Source organism: Hemitrygon akajei, chromosome 12 (assembly GCF_048418815.1).
Source record: "Hemitrygon akajei chromosome 12, sHemAka1.3, whole genome shotgun sequence".
Taxonomy (NCBI): domain Eukaryota; kingdom Metazoa; phylum Chordata; class Chondrichthyes; order Myliobatiformes; family Dasyatidae; genus Hemitrygon; species Hemitrygon akajei.
Window position 1 is genome coordinate 33,506,271 of NC_133135.1, and position 24,850 is coordinate 33,531,120.

A 24,850-nucleotide genomic window follows, 5' to 3' on the forward strand; every position below is an offset into this window, starting at 1 on the left:
ACATTCAAGATTCAAAATACCCCTCAAAGTCAATGAAGTAACATCGATAAAAACACCAATACTGCAGATTTACTCCAAAATGCGAGGCTTATTGTCTGGGATGAGTGCCCCGTGATCAGGAGGGAGAGCTTTGAAGCCGTGGACTGGACTCTTTGTGATGTATACGGCAAGAATGAGGCCTTCGGGGATATTTTAACCATTTGCTGTGGCGTATTTCTGTCAGCTTCTACCAGTTGTGAAATGTGGAAATGATGCTGATGTGGAAAATATATGCATAAAAATATCCTACTTATGGAGAAGCTTAATTTCATTTCAATTGAAGAGAAACATGCGACTGAGTGAGGGAGAAGAACGATATTCTGAGTTCTTATTGGATGTTGGAGAAGACAAGATTGAGAAAAATGAAAACAATGAAATCGAATTACCTGAAGATAAGGTTCTGCCAGCAAAAACTATGGAAGAATGTATTGATTTCACCTACCCAACATTTGACAATCCTGCAGAACTATTCTCGAGGAATTCTATCTTGGTTCCTCTGAATGAAATGATGCAAAAAATAAACTTCACATGCATTAGATGTTTCCCTGGAATCATGAAAGAATACTGTTTGTTCAATGCCTTAAGTGAAGGAGCTAATGCCACTCAATTTCCAACAGAATTCCTTGATTCAGTCGAACTCTCTGGATTTCTGCCACATAAACTGGAACTGAAGAAGGGATCTCCCATCATTTCCATGAGGAACTTGGATCTACCAAGGCTTTGCAATGGAACACAAATGAAGTGCAAGAACTGCATGACAGTCTCATCTTAGCAAAGATAAACATTGGTGCGTTCAATAATGACATTGTCATGAACCTGAGAATTACTCTCAGTTTATCAGAAGGGGAAGATGTCCCTCTTTAGCGGAGCCAGTTCCCGATACAGTCATGTTTTGCTTTATGTATATAAAGCAGAAGGCCAAACCATGGAGAATGTGTTGATTTATCTGGAGAAACTAGTATTCCAGCATGGTGAGCTGTATGTGGCTTTAAGCCGAGGAAAAAGAAATGAAAACGTTAGAATATTCTTGAAAGGCGGCAGATCAACCAGAAACGTTGTCATCAAGTGTCCTTCGTTAAGTGAGGAGCTATATTTGTCTTGCTACGCATCTTTATTCTTTAATAAACTGAGTTTTTCTTCTTTAATTTTCAAAGCACATCACATCAGGCTGCACTACCTTTCTCTCAAAGGGTCCCCCAATGGGTCACCCAGTTGTCTAGTTTTATATTGTTTCTCAATTGTTCCCAGATTAATTGCACCCTCCATGATACCTTGCTCTCCAGTTTCCTTTCAAGAACAAGCCAGACACAATAACTGAAAATATAGACAACGTAACTTCCATTTTGTCTACAGCAAGTGATACCAAAGAATTGCTCCAAAAAAGGCCTTAAGTAGGTATAAATAATCAAAAATGCCTGGATTGTGTACTCTACAATGTTGTAATGGACCCAGACTATACAGCCTTTGCTTGAAAGTTTGTTTATAAACCATTAAACCAGCACTCAAGTGAGGCACAGCACACTCAGATGCTCAAAATCATTTAAAAAAAACTTGCAGATTCTGAAACCTAAAATAAAATCAGAAAATGCTTGAAATGCTGCATCTGTGTTAGCCTGCATTTATGAGAAGAGAAACATATCGCAGGTCAAAGATCCTTCTTCAGAACTCAATTTAGAATCTGTCATATGGGAAGCTCTTCAATTTTTCATTCAACTTGTTCATTCGTAAAAATCCAATCAAGAAACATAAAACACATTCCAGGTCTTAGTAACTTTAAGAACCATTAAGTAACAGTGATGGAGTTAAAAAAACACAGCCTGCTTTTCTGTTATACTTGGAACTCTAATCAGCTGTAAAGATACATCTCAACCAAGCAAAATTAGGGGATAGTTACATATTTTATAAGAGAACCTGTTGTGTGGGCAAAAACACCTTTAGACGAAATGCTCGTTAGAAGATTGAGACTTGAATAGAATGTTGTTCGACATGTAAATTACTTTGAGCTATTAATCCTGACCACACATCCTAAACACTCTCTCCTTACTCACATTTATATGTCATCACCAGTTATGGCAAAGCTTCTGATCACTTCTTAAGCGTTTAAAAAGCTAGTATTGTCCAAAGTGAACTGCCTTGGACAGTAATTTTATATTTACAATAAATGTAAGCCATTCAGAAAAAAATCCAGCAAAATCATGCTCATATTTTAAAATCAATTTTAAGTTCAAATACTTACTTCTGAGCTAACAGTACCAAGAATTTGATACACTGATAGCAGCGACTGCTGTCAACATTATTACTCTGGTGCATCAGGGCTGTGGAGTGGAGAGAGAACAATTGGGATTTAATAAATTACCAGCGCAGAACAATCTGCTAGAGATAACAAAACTATATTAAAGATATCCCAGGAGTCATTTAGCTGGATTTTTGTGCCAAACACACAGGTGCTACATACACAAATATGTGAACACTATTGGCAAGCTTACAATACTGGCAGAAGGAGTAGGGTGTTGAAAAGAATGAGGAGCAGGCATGCAGCCAAACACAATTCCGTAACCTGAAAGGTATTCAAAATTACGGACTCAATAAATATGTTGTAATTCAGATTTGGAAAGCAGAGCTCAAGTCCAAAGTACATACTGGATTTGCTCATCTCATTCAGACTTGAAAGAATATAATAATTCAAGCTTCTTTGGGAAAAGGACAATGGAAGGCAACAGTTCCTTTAAAAAGCATATGCTTATATAATTGCAAGAAAAAGTTTGTGAACTCTTTGTAATTACCTAGTTTTCTGCATTAAATACTCATAAAATGTGGTCTGATTTTCATCCAAGTCACAATAATAGACAAACACAATCTGCCTAAACTAATAACACATGAATAATTATACTTCTTCTCATCAATACTGAGTATACCATTTAAATAATCACAGTCTAGGTTCAAAAAAAGTATGTGAACCTCTGGGGTAATGCCTTCTACAAAAGCTATTTGGAGTCAGGTGTTCCAATGAATGAGATGAGATCGGAGGAGTGGGCTGCAGAGGTGCCCTGCCCTATAAAAGAAACACAAAATCAGCTTACTGATGGGAGTCTGCTCTTCTAAAGATCTGTTTATGCTCTGTTTTGGCTGACTGAAGATTTTTCAGTGGCACTCAGTCCTCAAGCTGTGGGATCACTTGCTTTTCAGCTAACGGAGGAGAGGCATTTGAACCATTGTGCTCTACTGGGGCTGGCGTAGCACAGTTGTGGCGACTGAGGATTTAAAGTGGACCAAGGCTCTGGACCAAATACGTATACATACACACACACACACTTTTATATATGTATATTCTGAGGCAATGTATGTTTACTGATATTCTTTGTGGGTTTGCTGACTTGTATACATCAAATAGTGGGGGGGCAGGAGTGAGGAAGAGAGGTGGGCTTCAAGACTCTTATTACTTGACTGTGATCTTGTGTGTGCTTGTTGGTAATGTGCCTTTGCACTTCGACCCCATAGTAATGCTGTCTCATTTGGCTGTATTCATATATGGTTAAATGACAAATAAACTTGAATCGATCAAAACAACTTTCAGACGGCCTCAGGAGAAGAATTGTAGAGATACATGAAGCTGGAAAAGACTGCAAAAGCATTTCTAAAGACGCAAGTGTTCATTAGTCCTCGGTAAGAGAATCAGTCTACAAGGAGGAAATTCAGTACTGTTGCTACTCTCCCTAAGAGTGGCTGGCCTGCAAAGATCACACCAAGAGCACAATGTGCAATGCTGAAGGAGATGAAAAAGAACCCAAAGGTAACAGTAAAAGACCTGTAGAAATCTCTAGAACTTTTACTAAAGTCTCTGTCCATGTGTCCAGTATAAGAAAAACACTGAACAAGTATAGCGCTCATGGAAGGACACCACGGAGGAAACCACTGCTCTCCAAAAAAAACATTGCTGCACGTCTCGTCTGCTAAAGACCACCTGGATGTTCCACAATGCGTCTGGGACATAGAGAGCACCCTGATATATGGTGCAAGCAAGGTTTGTTATTAGCTTAGGCAGATTGTGTTTGCCTATCTTAGTGACTTAGAAGAAGATCACACTACATCTTATAAGTAATTAATACAGAAAAACAGGTAATTGCAAAGGGTTCACAAACTTATTCTTGCAACTGTGTATCAGGCACAAAACTAGTTCATCCCCCAACATATCAGGATGCATTGTATGCCTTCCCTTTCTCAGCAGCTTCTGACTGCAATCAACACTCATGTACAGAGCCAGTTGACATCAGTATGTGAGTCAGCACAGTTGTGGCTCCCTTGCTGACTGGTAACTTTTCAGGCCAATGTTAGGCTCAGCAGCAAATTCCAGGGGAGGAGCTCATGTGCTGAGTTGAGGAATCTGATACAGGACTTATTTGACTCCTCAGCTTTTCAGATGCCATGGATTGAGTAACTGAATCCCCTTCATCTGATCGCAGTTGGCAGCCTTGATTCTAAACTGTACTTCTTATAAATTAAATAGAAACTGTTAATATTTATCAGTTAAATGTTGTTTTTTTTAGGTAAGACTGATTTTATATAAATCTCCAACTACTGTTTTAAATTTCTCTGATTATAAGCAGTCAAATAATCATCACAGCATTCTGGGATTCAGACTCCATCACTGGCTACTCAAGGCCTTGTTACTGCTCACAGAATACTCCACTCTGTGACACAGTTGCACCAATATGCCCTCTAGCTTAATTGGACCAGTGCTCAATACAGGCCACCAATACTCCTCCATAGCTCTGAATGAGCTAAAATGTCCTTGGTTGCTATCAGAATTCATTATGTGCTGTATTGTATGACATGGGCAATCATGGACTTGACCATGACAATTCTTGCAACTTTTTCTGCAGAAGTGGCTTGCCATTGCCTTCTTCTGGGCAGTGTTTTTACAAGACAGGTGACCTCAACCGTTATCAACACCTTTCAGAGACCTCTGTTGCCTAGTGTCAGTGGTCACAGAACCAAGATTTGTGATAAGCACCAGCTGCTCAGATGACCCACTCTAATGGCTTCACATGATCCTGACTGGGGGAGGGTGGGGTTAAGCTGGAGTTACGTCTTGTCCAAGGGCGACCAGTAGACTACTGGAGGGAAGGTGTGCCTTACATCTTTTTTGGTAGAGACGCATCTCCACCCCACCATGCAGACCACCAGAATTAACTATCCAAATATAGCCTAACATTTCTAACAGTGCCTTTTTCCTCCACTTGTTTAGCACTGGATTCCTTTTTTCATCAGACTCAATCCATTAGTTCTATGCCATCAAACTATTTACCTGTCACCCAGTGCTAGAAATCTATAATAATTTTTCCTCCAATTAAAAAGAAGATGGGAACCCGTTAACCTAGACCACACTACAAATGTTCCCTGGGCACAATGTCAAGATGCATTAATTTGTTTTCATTTGGCATCCAATTCAATTTGGATTAAATTGCTGACCCTGACAAAGACATTCAACTCCACAAAATGTCCCTCATGCCTCCCACAACTCCTCTGTTGTGAAATCTACACTTATTCAGTACTTGCAGTCTGAACTATTCTAATGTCTGCTAGCATGCATTCTATCCTTCTGCCATCAGAGTGGAGGGGATTGAATTTGTAGGTGGTGGGTTAGTTAACAATTATGTACCTAAAAGTCCTTTCTCCGACTCAAAAGCAAACTGTAGCCGGCGAGATTGCAATGGATCTTCAATAACCTTGAAAACAAGGTGAGAGAAAACAAGTTACTGATGTGGTTATTTCACAACGGATTCTTTGCTCTAGCGTGAACAGGCCGCTGATACACTGTCATTTACTTTTTCCAAAGAATACCAGCATGCCCTATTTGCATTGTCAGTTATCATCAATCAGCCTGTTGTTTGTACTACACAAGAAGTTAAACCACAATCGCAATTTAAATTTGGAATTTATTTTTAAGGACTTATTTTTTTCTTCATGTTATTTGTTGGCTTCATTTTTTTTTTCAATTTATCTCTTCCTCTTGGACAATCTGCTCAAACTTGGAAATAGTGATTTGAATTGCTACACTCTGGTTAAAGTCATTACCTCAGTAAAATTATCAATAATATCAAAGAAATGCAAGCTCCATCAACAACTTTGAACATTTAGGTTCTGAACACAGGGCCTAGTGCTGCATTGTTATGTCTACTATTGTACACATTTCATCTAACGTACAAGGCTAAGAAAGCCATTCATAATTCTCGTACATACCAGGATCTCATGCAGTAACTGGAAGATATTTTTCAATTCGTGAGGTGGAGCTGTCTCCAGTTGTATCTGAGTAACACAAAACATAAATAATCATAAAATGTTATTACAGAAAATCATATTTAACCCTTGGTCCATGTTTATGTAACTACACCAATTAGAGTACCGTAGATTCCGGACTACAGAGCGCACCTGATTAAAAGCCGCTGGCTCTAATTTTAGAAATAAAATCAATTCTTTAATTGTAAAGGCCGCACCGGATTTTAGGCCGCACCGCTGCTTTTAAATATACATACGTATCGGTAACACAAATTACGTTGCATATACTTTTTTACTGAACAGCACGAACAACATTCCAATATCTCCTAGCGACTGGTAAAAATATATATACTGCAGCCTACCAGGAAAAGTTATTGATCGCCTTTAACTTAAAAGCAGCGTTTTCGCTCGGGTCTGACGCGCTTACGTAACGCGATCGGGTCTAATCGGGTCTGACGCGCTTGCGTAACGCGATCAGGTCTAATCGGGTCTGATGCGCTCGGGTCTGACGCGCTCGGGTCTGACGCGCTTGCGTAACGCGATCGGGTCTAATCGGGTCTGATGCGCTCGGGTCTGACGCGCTTGCGTAACGCGATCGGGTCTAATCGGGTCTGACGCGCTTGCGTAACGCGATCGGGTCTAATCGGGTCTGACGCGCTTGCGTAACGCGATCGGGTCTAATCGGGTCTGATGCGCTCGGGTCTGACGCGCTCGGGTCTTGCTTCGAGTATTTTCCATGTTGATGAGGGTGAGTACAAATGACTGATTTACAATAATTTAATTGTGAAAGTGCGCTTGATTTATCGTACAATTTCATTGGACCTCTGTGAACTACTCATCAATTTTATTGGTCTACTGTTACGAGGCAAAATGTTTACGAGGCGGCATGAAAAAAAAACCATGTATTAGCCGCTCCGGATTAAAGGCCGCAGAGTTCAAAGCTGTTCAAAATGTGGGAAAAAAGTAGCGGCTTATAATCCGGAATCTACGGTACCTTTTTTGATATGACCTGCAACCATCTGAGCAAGGCTTTTGACAAGCACCTTCAACAGATTAGTAAGAACAACAGAAGTCTATAGGATCCAACAGTAGGTACAACATTACAGAGATGTTTGTGAGCCTATTACTAACAGCAGACAATGCTACATGCTACAGATTAGTTTAGTTTGGAGGTTTTTTTAAGATTTGTGGAAACCAAGGAGAGGTCTAATTGAGGAACAGAACGTTATGACAGGCAAAGATATGGACTAATTTCTATTCATAAAGAGATCAATATCAGGAAGCATGCATGGATATAAAGTAATAGGTACAAATACAGATGAGGAATGGAAAAAATTATTTTCCCATATAGAGGATAGGAAGAAGGGTGCAAAAAAAGCATACATCCTCACTGCATCTATAAAGTATGTAGACATACACCTGAGGTGACATAATTGATAGTACTCTCTCACATGCTTCTTATAAATTAATTATGCAGCTGAATGAAACTCATCTGTTAATTATCTGATTTGCTGTCCATGAATCTGGGGACATGTGGCTCTAGGCCCACTTCATTCATGTACAGAGAGAACCAATCACTGCATGTAAAAATTTGGTGATCAGTTCCCAGGCCACTTGTGCTCTGACAGGGTACAGTCTTTATTTAAATAGCAGTATCTAGTTCATTAGCTAACAATAAAATATTTAAACATCTAAAGGGCACATTTCTGCTTATTTGGGAGTCGTATTAGGTACAAAGAGATCTTAGTTTCATATATGTTACCTTTAAAATGTGGAAAGTCCGTGTCCCTTTCCACCATTCTAAGTAAATAAACTTGCATCATAAAATTAACAAAGTATCTTCAAATTAGCTCATCATGGAAATAGAATATTTTGTTAATGTACTTTGCATTTTGATGCACTACAATTAACAGGAAGAAAATATATCCTACTTTCAATTAATTAAAGCAATGCTGTGGAGTACAAGCTATTGAAAGGAAAATGGAAATTAGGCAGAGTTCTATCAGTATTTTTCTTCAAACTATTTCTCAATGTGTAAGCAATATTACAAACAAAATGAGTAAAGTATCATAATATTAGAGTAATACCAAAATTAAACTAAATGCGCCATTTTGTCTCTTATCTCCAGGCTACATCCTGACCTCACAAGACAATGGAGCTGCCTTAGTTCTCCTGCTATTTACTCTCAGAAAATCTGGAGCAGTACATGCTGTTTTTTCACCCTTAGAATTCAGGAATGACTGCTTTTACCAGGATTGCTTGCAAAATGACAGGAAATACTGAGTCAGGAAAAGCCCAGCAGGTTAGGCAGCATTTACAGCTGCTGCATGTTCACTTTTTTTAAGATGCTTCAACATCTGCTGAGTGTTTTCAGAAGTTTCTGTATGTTTCAGGTTTCTAAAATTAGAATTTTCTGTTGCATGATCATCTGGTGCAAAACTGAATGAAATTATGTTGAAGCACACTTTCCTCTATTCCCCACCTCAAGCAGAAACTTGTGCTCCTTTTGTTTTTATTTCAAGGCTTTCCCCCACTTCAAATTTTATTGCATTTTCCTGAAGGAAGCCTGAATCATTCTTTGTGGTAAAAGTTACCATAAACAAATGGTCTAACAACCCTTGCTAGAAGCATTCCTCACTTCTTATAGCCCTCATTACGGATGCACTGCATTTTTCCATTCTCCTTCCCTTAAGGATGTCGCCCCATTGGTTCACACTTGGAATATGACAGCTTTAAAAATAACTTCCCTTTGGCCTAATTTGGAACCGTTCAAAGTCATTGGTCAGACTGATAATACATAGGTCTTTGGGTTTTGCGTAAGTTGAAATTCTTGCTTTGTTATCCCTCAGTGAACAAGACCCTTATTCTCTTTTGTCAGCACTCATACTGGAAACAAAATGTGTTTGTGGTGATTAAAACCTATATGCAGTACTGTTCAAAAGTCTTAGGCACTCTAACTATAAGCATTTATAAAGGAAAGGGAATGGAAAAATGCAGTGCATTCACAATGAGGGACGAAAGAAGTGAGAAATGCTTCTAGCCTTATGCACAGTAGTGTTTTTTGTAAATGCAGAGCAGAGAGCAAGTTTGTAAATCCGGTGGGAGCAAAGGATATTGAATTGAATTGACTTTATTTTGTACATTCTTCACATACATGAGGAGTAAAAATCTTTATGTTATGTCTAAATGTGCAATCATAGTAATTTATAATAATCTAGAACATTGGGAATGGCAAGGGTGAACACTGTGGGCGGGGTGGGAAGAGCTAGCAGAGAAGGAATGCTGGGGTGGGGGTGGTGCAGGTATAGGCACATCCAGTCCTGAGATACCAGGCAAGGTCATTTGATTCCAAACAATTGAATTATTGATCATTACAAACTGCCCTCTGGTGTTTGCTGCTCCCTTCCCTCTCCCTTCCCCTTCCCACACTCAGTCCACAATAGAGACCCATATCAGAATCAGGTTTATCATCACTCACATATTATCAGGAAATTTGCTTTTAATGGCAGCAGTACAGTGTAATACATAAAATTACTACAGGACTGTGCAAGTGAACTATTTCCAAGACAGGGCGGTGTGTGGATTGAAATACAACTTCTAATTAGTGGTGTTCCCATGCTTTTGCTGTCCTTATCCTCCAGGCAGAGGTAATTGGTTTGGAAGGTGCCATCTGTTAGAGTGATTTTTGGGTTTAGGTCATTTAGCTTTGGCAAATGGCTTTGGCTACCAGTCTTCTGATTTGAATACGTATTGTGGATTTTATTTGGAGTGCAGGTCTGATCAATGGGATCCTAAAAGCTGTGAATCCCAGTCCAGACGATGCTGGCGTCTGTGGTATGGATGCGAATCAGGAGGTGTGAAGTTTGTATGTAGTTTCAAAAGGAAGCATTGTCTATACTTTGCAAATATGGAATTGTCCTTTGTGTTTAGCATATATTGAGCCTCATGTTGGCCAGCAGACTTTCCACCGAAAGTGTCTCCATATGATGCCTGCTGCACCTTGTTTTGTCGAATAAAGAAGCTGCTTTATTTTCTCCGGCGATTTCATTCACACATTTGGTGTCAGGAGTGGGATACCTTCATGACCCATCATGTGGCCAGTGAACTTAGCAGTCTATGTGGGTGAGTATTTTCTAAAATAACATTCACACTTGGATGTGTTCGGGTCGGTGGTACACAGGAACACGAGGTATCACGAACACAGAAAGCTGAACTGGTAGATATAAAAGTAGTATGTGCGCATGTATGTGTGTTTATGTAGGAGACAAAACTCCGCGTGTTAATTTGGTGAGACAGAGACACCAGTTGTGAAGGTTGGTTAATAACAGTTTGGGACGTCAGAGTGGGGGCGTGTACACTCGTTCGGGGAGCTGCATTTTAAGTGTATACATTTTGCAAGTGTGATTTTGCAAGCTCCCATGGTTTTGCTGTCCCTATCCTCCAGGCAGAGGTCATTGGTTTGGAAGGTGCCATCTAAGGAAGCTTGCCTCCTGTAGATGGTACGAATTGTTACTGTGTGCTGGAATGAGTGAATGGTTATCAATAGGGTGCCTATCAAGTGGCCTACCATGTGCTTTATGGTGTTGATATTCTTGAATGTTGTTGAAAATGGATTCACTCAGGTAAGGGGAGAGTATTTCACCACACTCCTGACTTGAACCTTGTAGATAGTGAACACTTATAAACACTAATTTTACCTCACTGCTCTCTCCTTTGTTACCAGTCTGAGCTGTCAGTAAAACAGTTCTAATATATATGCAGAAGTGGAAGTCTTTGTTCAGAATCACTAGTACCCTTCTCATCAATGAACAAACAAATGTTGAAGCAAAGAATCCTCTATTCATTCTGTCCATTTACCTTAATGGTCTGTAACGCTTGTACCAATGAGAAATGTTCATTGCAGAAACAGCAGTAAGTCACCATCTCCGAAAGCACAGATAAAGATCCCGTCAGCTCTCGCATAGCATACATAACCTGAAATAAATTAAATTTAATTAAAAATGCCACTACTTCTCTTGCATTTACCACAAACAGGAACACAAGTTTGCAAAATCCCTACACCCATAAATTTTAACTTTATTTTTCTCTTTTCTCACATTTAAAAAGGCCGGGAGCAGCATTCTGTAACTGTACTACATGGAAAGTGTTACCCTGAAAATAAGTACATCAAGAGATCTTGCAAATATATTTTAAATGGAATTTCTCTCAGCCCAGCTATCTAACTTGATGTTAAACATCCTAACTGACTTCCCTGCATTATTCTGAGAGATGAACACTAAATGTTACTTATCATGTCATACAAAACAAATATTAACAAAACATTACCTCAAGTAAGTAATTTTGCCCCTCAGGTCTGAAGAGAGTTTCTACATCCTGGTGCAAAGGTACCTGTGGAGTTGGTGAATGCCATTTGTACTGCCCGGGATCTTAAACAAAAACAAATAGTAACATTGCTTGTCTTCTACTTCAGCTATTTTCAACCAAGTTTTTCCTTAGCTTCCATATCCAAAACATATGCCATGAAGTGAATAATACACACAAAATGCTTAAGGAACTCAGCAAGTCAGGCAGCATCCCTGGAAGGAAATGAACAGTCGATATTTCAGGCCAAGACCCTTCCATCAGGAATTCTCAGCCCGAACACCAACTGTTTATTTCCCTCCATGGATGTTGGCTGAGTTGCTGAATCGTTCCAGCATTTAGTGTGCGTTACTGGTAACCTACGTTTGCCCAAATGAACCAAGAAGAAAGCTGGAAGTCAAAGCAAATACTTCTCTAGAATCACACAACAGAACCAATAATTTTTTTTTTTTTTTAAACCATAGTGACAGGTGACAACTGCTCCTGAGAGCTTGCATATTAGGAATCAGGAAGTACTCAAAGCTTAATTAGTAGTAATACTATGTTGTCCTTTGCTACACCAAATTAACCCTGCAAATTGCCTTAAATCTCAAAGATTGCATCTTAATTCTATTCCGAGTTCATTTTGTTAGACAGATTGACAGGTAGCACTCAAAGGGGTCTGGGTGACCTAGGCAAAACCTTCTCTCCAGCATATCTTTACCATTTTCCATTGATCCATCCTGGTACTATCTCCCTTTTCCATTTGCCCATCATTGCTGACCTCATCTGGTTCTACCTATTACATACCAGCTCCTGTTTCTATACCACCCCACTGCATTTCTATACACTAGCATTCTTTCTTCTTCCCCTCTACATTGCCAGCCTTGATGCAGGATCTCAACCCAAAAGTCAACACATCAAGCTTGCAACCAGAGATACTACTTGACCCACTGAATTCTTCCTGCAGTTTATTTTTTTTTGTTCCAAATGGTATGATTTTATTACAAAAGAATTTAGAGTAGAAAGGTCTTACTTCAATTATATGAAAACCTTAAACCACAACTTGAATATTGTGCAGAGATGCACTCACTCGACCCAAGAAAGGATATACCCATGAAGTTCACCAGGTCATTAGGATGGTGAGTTCATTGGACAAGAAAAGATGAAGTAGGCTGATCTTTACTCTCAAATTCAGAAGAATGAGAAGTGGTCACTTTGAAATGCACAAATTCTTTAAAGGTATTGACTGAGTTGACACTACCACTATCTGGGGTAGCTGGAACTAGGAGAGATCACAGACTTATGACAAAAGGTTGAAGAAAGTAGAAATTTCTTTACCCTGGGTAGTGAATTTTTAGAATGCTCTACTAAAGGGGTTAGGGTGGCTCAGTCACTTGGTATTTTTAAGGAAGAGATCAATATATTTTTGGATAGGAAAGTAATCAAGACAAATACAGTTGGTGTAGGAAAGCACTACTGAAGTGAAAGTTTCAGTTGTTTCTTAATGAATGGTAGAACAGGTACAAGAGTAAAATGGCCTACTCGGGCTTTTAATTATTGTGTTCCTACTCATTGAATCCTTGTTCAGCAAAAACGCAGCATCTAGAATGTTAATCCAAAATTAAAATCCGAGATTATGGAGGGGAAGTAGGCTAGGGATTCCATTTCCCAAGTGGCTTAACTGAAGCAGCAGACAATACCCAATATAATTAAATAATATCCAGCGAGGAAACAATTAAAATGATGATTAAAAGCAAAACATTGCAGCTAAAAATAACTGAGGTAATCAACTCGGAAACAGTTTTGATGCAATCTATTATGTACACCTATGTGCTTAAGCACCTTTGCACTGCATTGAAATATTGTAACTTTTATTTGCACTTGAACTTGTCTTAATCAATCACCTCAGCTTTCTCTACACTTTCTCCAATTAAGAGCACATTACTTCCATTCAAAACAGCGTCCTCAATACTGCAATCATCAACATGAATTTTGCATTTACCATACAGATATTCTGAGATGGTATCTATTAATCACCTTTGACAATTTTGCGAATCAATTGCCTTTGCTGTATGTCCCTTGCTTCACCCTCCTTTGATCTCGCAACTTCATGCCATGAGGCATATTTTTAATGTTTGATGATATCTCAATTTTGAGCAACACTTAATTAAAATGTGTATATATGCACAGAGAATCATTGAATACTGGTCCTCATTTTGGCAATATTTTATGGAAGCTGATCTCTAAAAGTAAGCTCAACATACCAACTGTGAGTAGGGATGAAATGTCTGTATGTAAGACTAGTGATGCCAGAGTGATATGAAGATACCAGAATTCACGGGCCTGTGCAGAACTCCAGCGCCGACTCTGCAAAACAAAGCCAATTTTAGTGTTTACACTTTACTTGGATGGATTCATATTTTCATAAAAAATAAAGAGAACAGCTTCCTTAATTAAAATATTAGTCATCACCTTATGATTTTTCATTTTCACAGATGAAAGAATATACAATCAGATAAAAATGGAAGCAATGTTACTAATTTATCAATTATGCAGTTGGAAAATGACAAGCAGTTAAAGGGAGGCATCTGAACAGAATACGTGTTAATGACTGACACAAAAATAATCAAGATACAGCACATACAGTATCCAACAGTGAGACCTCAATTACCAATGTACTAAGAGCTCTACACTTACTTGGTTGTTCTGCCTTGATGGACCAAGAAGGAAACAAAGCATACGTTTGAATGCAGAATGTTTGAATAAGAGTTGACAAGCCTTGAAACCCTGAGGACAGATTAAAAAAGAACTTAGCAGGTATTAACAAAATGCCACAAACATTCCAGTTTGTTTAATACGTCACAGTTTAAATCCATGAAATATATTTCCTAGCCACCTCAAGTGGAGTGATCAAAGTGTCACAGTCACAACTAGCAAGACACAAATAATCAGAGGCAAACTACTTGCTTCTAAACATAAGAAAATAAAGCATTAAATGTGTAGGCTATTTGACAAGTTACATGGTAACATCATGACAGAACTGATTTGGAAGAAAGTAATTATTTGACAAAATTTCGAGAGAGATGATGGGAGCAGGAACACAGGTTTACATAGTTCCTTGAACTGTTACACAATTCAATAAGATCATAATTTACTTGATCTTGGACAGAACTTCACTTGCCTACTTAGTCCTCAGAATGCTTATTCCACTAAAACATGAAATAAACCTTAATATACACAATGATTGAGCTTCAACAGCTCTCTGGGATCAAGATTTACACCAGTTAAAGACATCAGTTTTCTTTCCTCCTAAATGAGTGAAATCCTTATCCACGTCTAGGTTCTCTCTTTAAAGAATACATTACTCATAATCTTGTATATTTCAATGATGTCAACTCCCATTCTGTAATAACACCATATAGTGTTGACCCAACCAACTTAACCACTTCTCAGGGGACATACTATTCTAAATGGAATCAACGAAGTTGTTCAGCCACAGCAAAATTTTGGTACTTATATGTTCTATCCTACTTGAAATGAAGGAAAACCTTCCAGTTGTAATTACAGCTCTTAATAAACCAAAGTCTTAACAGTACCAAAATCTTGATGATACAAACAATTCTGAATTGGTTGAAACTAGTTTGAAAAACATGCTTTTGGAAGATTTTCAGTTTAACTAATTTTGCATGAAGGTAAAGACTTCCAGGTAGTGGAGAATTTAGTTTTCAGAATGCAGGAAAGGAAAGCTGTTTCTGCCTATCTCTAATTACTAGAGGTGATGGCAAACCAGTACCTTGAAAATCTGCAATATTGGAGGAGGATAGTCCCAAAATACTATTTGTTGGGTAAGTGGATAGACAGACAAGGAGGTGCTGTCTGGAATTAGATCCAGTGACAATACAGGAATGATATATTTTCAAGCAACACACACAAAATGCTGGTGGAACGCAGTATGCCAAGCAGCATCTATAGGAAGAAGTACAGTCGATGTCTCTGGCCCAGACCCTTCGTTGTTAGAAGAATCCTAACTATTTTCAAGTTAGGATTGTATGCAACTTGGAGGAGAACTTGCAGTTCATGGTACTCTCAGTCACCTTGATCTTACGGATTATCAAGGCCATAGATTTAGGAACTGCTGTCTGAGAAACTGAGAACAGTAACTGCATTGCATTTTGTGGATGCATGTACCATTATGACTTGGTGGTAGAATGACTGTGCTCTTATTTTGGTGGATGAGGTGCCAATCAAACAAGCTTCTTTATCATCAAGCTTTCAGTGCTGATGATGTTGCAGTCATCTAGGTAGCTGCAGATTATTCCACCACACTCCTGACCACTGCTTTGTAGCTGGCAAAAAGAGATGCCAGGAGGAAAGTCACTCCCCACAGGATACACAGTTTCTGATCTGCTCCCGCAGTCACAATTGCCCGGTTGACTTTGATAATGATGATATGGGACTTGTGTCCCTGGTTAACAGGCTCTACAAATTGGAAAATACACAAAAATCATTCTTTGGTAAATGTACTTACAGATTGGAATGAATGTTGAGAAAAGATCTGGTGCTTTCCCTGTGTGTCTGGTGAATAAACACTTCTTGGGTTTTCCAGCCGAGTACAGGTATCTATTTTAACCGACGTTTTGATGGCAAACTCTGCCATCTTAATTAGGGATGATGCCAAGACATATCTAGTTCGGTGGTATTTATATCCCATTATTTGTCTTTACTGATTGGTTCGCCCTCAACCAATCAGATTCCCGCTGTCCCACCTTGCTTATAATCGAATTCCAGTTCTTACTTTGAGCGAGGCCATCTGTTAAAATTCTTATTCTCTATTCTTATTTCAATGGTTTCTTTCACCAGGCAGTCCCAAAAGCCATTGGCGTGGCACAGTAGTTTTGTGCCGTTGAAATCAATCCTATGGTCATTGTGTATGCAATGTTCTGCTACCACTAATTTCTCCACCTAACGTGAACTTCCTATGCTCCTTGATGAGCGCTTCCACTGTGCATCCCATCTGGCCGATATACACTGCTCTGCAATCACAGGGAATCCCGTAATTGCCAGCCATCCTGGGTCCCAGGTCATCTTTGACCTGCATAAACTGGGATTTGAGCTTCTGTATGTGTTTGTGGATGGTACTAATCCAGTATTTCTTCAGGATCCTGGCGATCCTTCCAGAAACCAAGGAAATATTGGAAGCCCACTCACAGAGATTTATACCTTAACAATAACAGTCACCATCACATCTCCCAGAGAGAGGTTCCTTCTACTTTGATAAACCATGCAAAAACTATTTCTGATCCGAAGTGTCTGCATGAGGAAATAAAACAATTATGCATGACGTTCCTACAGAATGGCTATTAGGTGAAGGAAATCAATCAAGCCCTTAAAATGGCCAACGAAAAAACCCAGGAAACTTCCCAAGGACAAACCTCTCGCTATCACCTGTCTTCCCTACACTTCCACAGTTTCTGGAATGATAATAAGACTAGAGAATAAGAATTTTAACCAAGATGAAGGTCTCGCTCTGTTGAAGAATTTGCCCTGATTTATGGTATTTTATTGTAAAAGAATTTCACTACCAAATTACTATAAGAGATTTTACCTCATTAGCAAACAGACAAAGGCCTTGGTATAAGGTTAACCCTTTAATACATGACCACGGGGAGCTGTTGTTTTACGACTCCGCCAATGTCAGGTTATATCTTAAATTTATACAGTAAATTTTGGGTAATAGTCAACAGCCAAATGTACTTCAACTACAACACAGTCTTGCCAACTTCAGAAGTTTTCTGATGACTCTGCCATAGTGGATGCATCAGCAAGGGAGATGAGGCTGAGTACTGGGCTGTGGTGGGAAACTTTGTCACATGGTGCGAGCAGAATCATCTGCAGCTTAATGTGAAAAAGACTAAGGAGCTGGTGGTGGACCTGAGGAGGGCTAAGGCACCGGTGACCCCTGTTTCCATCCAAGGGGTCAGTGTAGACATGGTGGAGGATTACAAATACCTGGGGATACGAATGGACAATAAACTGGACTGGTCAAAGAACACTGAGGCTGTTTACAAGAAGGGTCAGAGCCGTCTCTATTTCCTGAGGAGACTGAGGTCCTTTAACATCTGCCGGACGATGCTGAGGATTTTCTACGAGTCTGTGGTGGCCAGTGCTATCATGTTTGCTGTTGTGTGCTGGGGCAACAGGCTGAGGGTAGCAGAAACCAACAGAAACAACAAACTCATTCGTAAGGCCAGTGATGTTGTGGGGGTGGAACTGGATTCTCTGACGGTGGTGTCTGAAAAGAGGATGCTGTCCAAGTTGCATGCTATCTTGGACAACGACTCCCATCCACTCCATAATGTACTGGTTAGGCACAGGAGTACATTCAGCCAGAGACTCATTCCACCAAGATGTAACACTGAGTGTCATAGGAAGTCATTCCTACCTGTGGTCATCAAACTTTACAACTCCTCCCTCAGAGTGTCAGACACCTTGAGCCAATAGGCTGGTCCTGGACTTATTTTTCCACTTGGCATGATTAACTTCTTATTATTTAATTATTTATGGTTTTATATTGCTATATTTCTTCACTATTCTTGGTGGTGCGGCTGTAACGAAACCCAATTTCCCTCGGGATCAATAAAGTATGTCTGTCTGTCTGTATTTGGCCAGCAATTTCAAGAGGCACTTGTTAGGTATCAGCAAGATAACAAATGTTCCGGCATGATACACAAAATGAGAATTTTACTTTACTTTATTGTCACCAAACAATTGATACTAGAGCGTACAATCATCACAGCGATATCTGATTCTCCACTTCGTGCTCCCTGAAGTACAAATCGAAGTAAATATAATAAAAATTTAAATTATAAATCATAATTAGAGAACAGAAAGGGGAAAGTAAGGTAGTGCAAGTCAGGTCCGGATATTTGGAAGGTATGGCCCAGATCCTGGTCAGGATCCGTTCAGCAGTCTTATCACAGTTGGAAAGAAACTGTTCCCAAATCTGGCCGTACGAATCTTCAAGCTCCTGAACCTTCTCCCGGAGGGAAGAGGGACAAAAAGTGTGCTGGCTGGGTGGGTCGTGTCCTTGATTATCCTGGCAGCACTGCTCCGACAGCGTGCAGTGTAAAGTGAATTGCACATCTACGTCAGTCTCTAACTGACAATATTAACAATACCTCGTCACTGGCATGATCTATTTGCTAGCTATTCTTAGCTCACACAAGCAAGACAGCGTTTGCATCTTATCCTGTCACCCTCATGACCAAGTCTTGAGCAATACTTAGCTCGTAAAGCTTGAGAACAAAATTTAATTTTCCTCTTAATTTTCTTCCACACACTCTTAAGAACTGAAATTTGATTGCAAGCAAGGTGGGACAGCAGAAATTTGATTGGTTGAGGACTAACCAATCAGGAGGGATGGACAACGAAGGTATATATACCACTGATCTAGACGTGCCTAAGCATCATCCCTGATGAAGATGGCAGAGTCCGTCATTGAAACATTGGTTAAAATTGATACCTGTACTTGGCTGGAAGCCCGAGAAGAGTTTATTTGTGTAATGAATGCCATCAACAGCATACAAGACTGATAAGAAACACTGACTGTAAGTGGGGACAGAAAGGAAACTAGTTCTGGAGTTCATAGGAATGAGCATATATATAGTATATACATTGGAGTTTTGAATTTAACAAGATTATATAAGCTTGCGTGTATACCCGACAACAAGTCAGATGTTTGTAACCAGGTGAGTGGTTAGACTTCACCTTGTTGGAGACATTCATTACCTGATACAAATATTACTTGTCACTAGATCTCTCTAACTGGAGTCATGCTCTGCTTCACTGGCTAGATTTATGAACTTTGTGCAACTAGTGGTGTACATTCTCATGTGCACAAATGTCACTCATGATGATAATGATTGGAAATACCTCTGAGGAATTTCTGCAGTGTCCTGAGATATTTGACCCCAACATATTCAACCATCTTCCTTTATGGTAGATATGGCTCCAACAGTGACTTGATTCCCATCAAGTTTAGTTTTGCACTATAGGTTAAATGTAGCCATATGGACAGTCACTTTCACCTCCCCTTTGAAATTCAGCACTTTGGTCTCAGCTTGAACAAAAACTGAAAAGACCGGACCTATGAGATTCTGGCAAAATTCAAAATGATCAGTACACAATGCCACCCGATAGCATCATCGATGACATCAGAAAATTGGTGATGATTGTGAAATGACTGGACAGTATTTGATAAAATCAGATTAGACCCATTTTAAGAAATTAACTTTCCAAAGCAATTTTCCACATCTGGGGGTGAAAGGTTAAATGTTAATCCCTTAACAGAAAGGGCAGAGAAATTATAAGAGGAAATTAAAAAATGATGGAGGAATTAAGTAATTACTTTGTAAATACCACCATCTCCTAATTAGTACATCAATTAACCACTACCATTTATAACGATGTGGAAGGAGAGCAGTGCTTTGATCAGATCTGCTGGTTGTGGATCACTGAACCCCACTCCATGCTGTTCAGCACACATGCAAGTCCTGGGTCGCATCCTCAGTAGTTAGTCTAGGTGTTACTCAAGTATCCCCTTCTGCACTCCTTAGAGTTAGGGTTGATCCCCTAGCATGACACTAGTGGTAGAGATTATAAAGTAAGAGTTTCACCTTTTCCTGACAGCACAAATTAGACTAAAAACATACTTTACCTTTTGAACAAAGTTGTTGAAGAGGTTGAAGTACTGGGAACAATTTTTGCAATTCTCGGCTACATCCTTATCTAGTAAGCCAAGCAGCACCTCCAGCAGTTCGTCCAAGCCTTTCAGCTGAAAAACAACATTTTCCTTGAGAACTTTCAAGATATGTTAACAATTAAAACATGAACATAGGTGGGAAATAGCCAGGAATTTAACAAAAATGATTTTATAGGATGATCCTATTCTGATAGAAGGCATTTGGTGCGGACCACAAAAATTATTAAGATGCAGAGGTGCATAATAACATAGTCATGTTTTGTCCATGTACAGAATACAAAGTTTCTACATGCGAGGATTGACGTCTTTGCGCATGACAAGACCACTGTTATACCACACTCCACTACCTTTAGGCATGGCCAGGATGAGCCCAAAAAGCCACTGTCCTGTGTTCCACCCTCCTTGGCCTTTAGTTCTCCCAACCTGTTACCTACCCTTCTTCCCTCCCTCACTTTCAACCTGAACTCCAATGTTCTGATGTGCGGTGGTGAGGTGTGGGACAAGACCTCAGTGTCATATTTGTGAGTTTTATTAGCCAGCTAGTACTGCTAACCTCCAAAAAGACCACAAACTTCTCGTGGTTTGGAGGCTTGTGTGCCTCAATGACCTAGAGAACTATGCTGGCTGGACTCAGGGCTTCATGTTTTGACTCTTGGCAAAATCATCGATGCCAAACAGGTCAAAGGGTAGGGGACTGACTAAGAGTGGTTCACTGGTTCTCCAGGTTTGGGGGTTAAATTCAGGGTAACAACCCTGACTGGTAAAACAGCACAGTTATAGAAGCAGCAATGAAGAATCCTACCTCTGAGTGTGACAGTATTCCTGGAACTTGAATGACTGACAGTAGTGAAAACCGAGCTACTGGCATGAAGAAGGAAGCCCTGAACACTACCAGAAATGAAGGACCTTCATTGCTGTCCTAAACACCAGTGGCATAATGGGCAGTAAGTACTGCTAAGTTGGTCTGTAATGTTAAATTTGGAAAATCAGGTTGATAATAGACACCAAAAAAAAGTGAATTTGTTGAACGGCTTTTTAGAGCAGTTTGTCATTGAGTCTACTAGTGGATCAGTTATATTAGATTGGGTGTTACTGGGTGATTAGGGAGCTGAAGGTAAAAGAACCCTTAGGATCAGTGATCACAATATGATTCAACTAGAAACTTGACAGCGAGAAAGTAAAGTCTGACAGCAGTATTTCAGTAGAGTAAAGGAATTTACAGTGGTATGAGAGAGGAGTTGGCCAAAATAAATTGGAAGGAGATGCTGGCAGGGATGACAACACAGTAGCAATGGCGTGAGTTTCTGCAAAAAATGAGGAAGCTGCAGGATAGATGTATTCCATAAACAAAAAAATACTCAAATGGCAGAATAGTACAACCGTGGCTGACAAAGGAAGTCCAAGCTAATGTAAAAGCAAAATAGAGGGCATACAATGATGCAAAAATTAGCGGTAAGACAGAGGATTGGGATGCTTTTAAAAAACCTACAAAGAGCAACTAAAAGAATCATTAGGAGGGAAAAGATGAAATATGAAAGCAAGCTAGCAAATAATATCAAAACTTTTAAAAGTTTTATAATAACTTTTTCAAGTATGTCAAAAAACAGAGATGAGAGTGGATAAAGGAACACTAGAAAATGAGGCCAGAGAAATAATAACGGGGAGAAGGAGATGGCAGATGAACTAAATGAGCATTTTTAGACCATAAGATATAGGAGCGGAATTAGGCCATTTGGCCCGATTCTGCTCCGACATTTCTTCATGGCTGATCCAATTTTTCTCTCGGCCCCAATATCCTGCCTTTTCCTTGTATCCCTTCATGCCCTGACCAATCAAGAATCTATCAACCTCTGCCTTCAATATACATAAAGACTTGGCCTCCACAGCTAACTGTGGCAAAGAATTCCACAGAATCACCACTCTGGCTAAAGAAACCTCTCCTCATCTCTGTTCTAAAAGGACACGCTTCTGTTCTGAGGCTGTGTCCTCTGGTCTTAGACTCTCCTGTCATAGGAAACAACCTTTCCACACACACTCTATCAAGGTCTTTTGATAAATTTCAATGAGGTCACCCCTCATTCTTCCAGCGAGTACAGGCCCAGAGCCATCAAATGCTCTTCATATGACAAGCCATTCAACCCTGGAATCATTTTTGTAAATCTCCTTTGAACCCTCTCCGGTTTCAGCACATCCTTTCTAAGACTAGGGGCCCAAAACTGCTCAGAGTACTCCAAGTGAGGCCTCATCTGTGCTTTATAAAGTTTCAACATTAAATCCTTGCTTTTATATGCTAGTCCTCTTGAAATGGATGCTAACAATGCATTTACCTACATCACCACAGACTCGACCTGCAAATTAACCTTCAAGGAATCCTGCACTAGGAGTCCCAAGTCCATTTGTGCCTCCATTTTTTGTATTTAACCTCCAATTAGAAAATAGTCAACCATTTCATTACTTCTACCAAAGCTCATCAGTCTTTTGCATCAGTCTTCACTATGGAAGACACCAGCAGCGTGTCAGATGTTGAAAGAAGCAAGTGCAGTTACTACTACAAGGGAGAAGATGCTCAAAAAAGCCTAAGGTCCTAAAGGTACACAAATCACCCAGACCAGATGAACTGCACCTTAGAGTTCCAAAATAGGTAGTGGTAGAGATTGTGGGGGCAGTAGTAATGATCTTTCAAAAATCATTGGACTCTGGCAATTTTCCAGAGGACTGAAAAATTGCGAACGTCACTGCACTCTTTAGCAAAGGACGAAGGCAACAGAAAGCAAATTATAGACCTGTTAGCCTGACCTCAGTGATTAAGAAGATGTTGGAGTCAAATGTTAAGGATGAGATTATGGAGAACTTGGTGACACACGACAAGTTAGGACAAAGCCAGCTTGGTTTCCTTGAGGGAAAATCTTGCCTGATGAACCTGTTGGAATTCTTTGAGGAGATTACAAATAGGATAGATAAAGGGGATTCAGAGGATGTTGTATATTTGTACTTTCAGAAAGCCTTTGACAAGGTGCCATACATGAGGCTGCTTACCAAATTAAGAGCCTGTGGTAATACAGGAAAGTTACTAACATAGTTAGAGCATTGGCTGATTGGTAGAAGGCAGTAAGTGGGAATAAAAGGACGCCTTTTATTAAAAATAAAAGAGACAGAGAAGCAGTTTCAGCGACAGGTTACTGTCGATGCAATGCTCCTCAGACAGGATGAAGAGGTCAATACTCCCCAATGCCATTAGGCTTTACAATTCAACTGCCAGGACTTAAGAACTTTTTTTTTTTTTTTTTTTAAAGCTATTATTAATGCTTTTTGAGTTAGTGATTTAGATGCATATCATATTATTACTGAGTTAAGTATTGTATGTAATGAGTTTTTGCTACAACAAGTGTATGGGACATTGGAAAAAATGTTGAATTTCCCCATGGGGATGAATAAAGTATCTATCTATCTATCTATCTATCTATCTTTCTGGTCAGTTGCCAGTGACTAGTGGTGTTCTGCAGGGGGTCGGGTGTTGGGACTGCTTCTTTTTATGCTATATAATCAATGATTTAGATGATGGAATAGATGCTTTGTTGCAAAGTTTGCACACGATACGAAGGTTGGTGGAGGGGAAGGTAGTGTTGTGGAAAAAGGTAGGCTGTAGAAGAACTTAAGATTAGGAGAATGGGCAAGAAAGTGAAAAATAAAATACAATGTTGGAAAATGCATGGTCATGCACTTAGGTAGAAGAAATAAATATGCAGACTTTTTTCTAAATGGGGAGAACATCCAAAAATCTGAGATGCATAGAACTTGGGAGTCCTTGTGCAGAACACCCTGAAGATTAACGTGCAGGTAGAGTCAGTGGTGATCAAGGCAAATGCAATGTTAGCATTCCTTTCAAGTGGTCTAGAAAACAAGAGCAAGTATGTGATGCTGAGGCTTTATAAGGCACTGGTGAGGCCTCACCTTGCGTATTGCAAACAGTTCTGAGGTCTTTATCTAAGAAATGATCTGCTGGCATTGGAGGGTTCAGAGGAGGTTCAGAGGATGATTCCAGGAATTCTGGGTTATTATACGAGGAACATTTGACAGCTCTTGGTCTGTCTTCGTTGGAATTTAGAAAGTGGGGGTGGGATCTAATTGAAATCTCTTGAATGTTGAAAGGCCTAGACAGAGTAGATGTGGAAAGGATGTTTCCTATGGTGGGGGAGTCTAGATCAACAGGGTACAGTCTCAGGACAGAGGGGCACACACTTAAAACAGAGATGTGAAGAAATTTCTTTAGCCAGAGTGAATTTTTGGAATTTATTACCACAGGCAACTGTGGAGACCAGGTCATTTGGGTATACTTAAGGTAGAGATTGATAGGTTCTTGATTGGCCACAGTATCAAAGGTTATGGGGAGAACCCCGGCAAGTGAGGCTGAGGAGGGGAACAAAAAGGATC

At 39.7% G+C, this 24,850-nt stretch overlaps 1 protein-coding gene across 4 annotated transcripts in view; it reads right to left on the minus strand.

Moving 5' to 3' along the window:
* usp24 (ubiquitin specific peptidase 24) overlaps positions 1-24,850 on the minus strand; it is a 222,592-nt gene that overhangs the window by 24,530 nt on the left and 173,212 nt on the right. For all 4 annotated transcript variants that reach the window (XM_073062880.1, XM_073062879.1, XM_073062878.1 and 1 more), the window contains 8 exons: positions 20,375-20,491; positions 14,356-14,445; positions 13,923-14,025; positions 11,641-11,741; positions 11,173-11,289; positions 6,280-6,345; positions 5,699-5,765; positions 2,276-2,354 (listed from right to left, as the gene is read on the minus strand). In XM_073062880.1, coding sequence (XP_072918981.1) covers positions 2,276-2,354; positions 5,699-5,765; positions 6,280-6,345; positions 11,173-11,289; positions 11,641-11,741; positions 13,923-14,025; positions 14,356-14,445; positions 20,375-20,491 — 740 coding nt within the window. The remainder of the gene's footprint in view (positions 1-2,275; positions 2,355-5,698; positions 5,766-6,279; positions 6,346-11,172; positions 11,290-11,640; positions 11,742-13,922; positions 14,026-14,355; positions 14,446-20,374; positions 20,492-24,850) is intronic.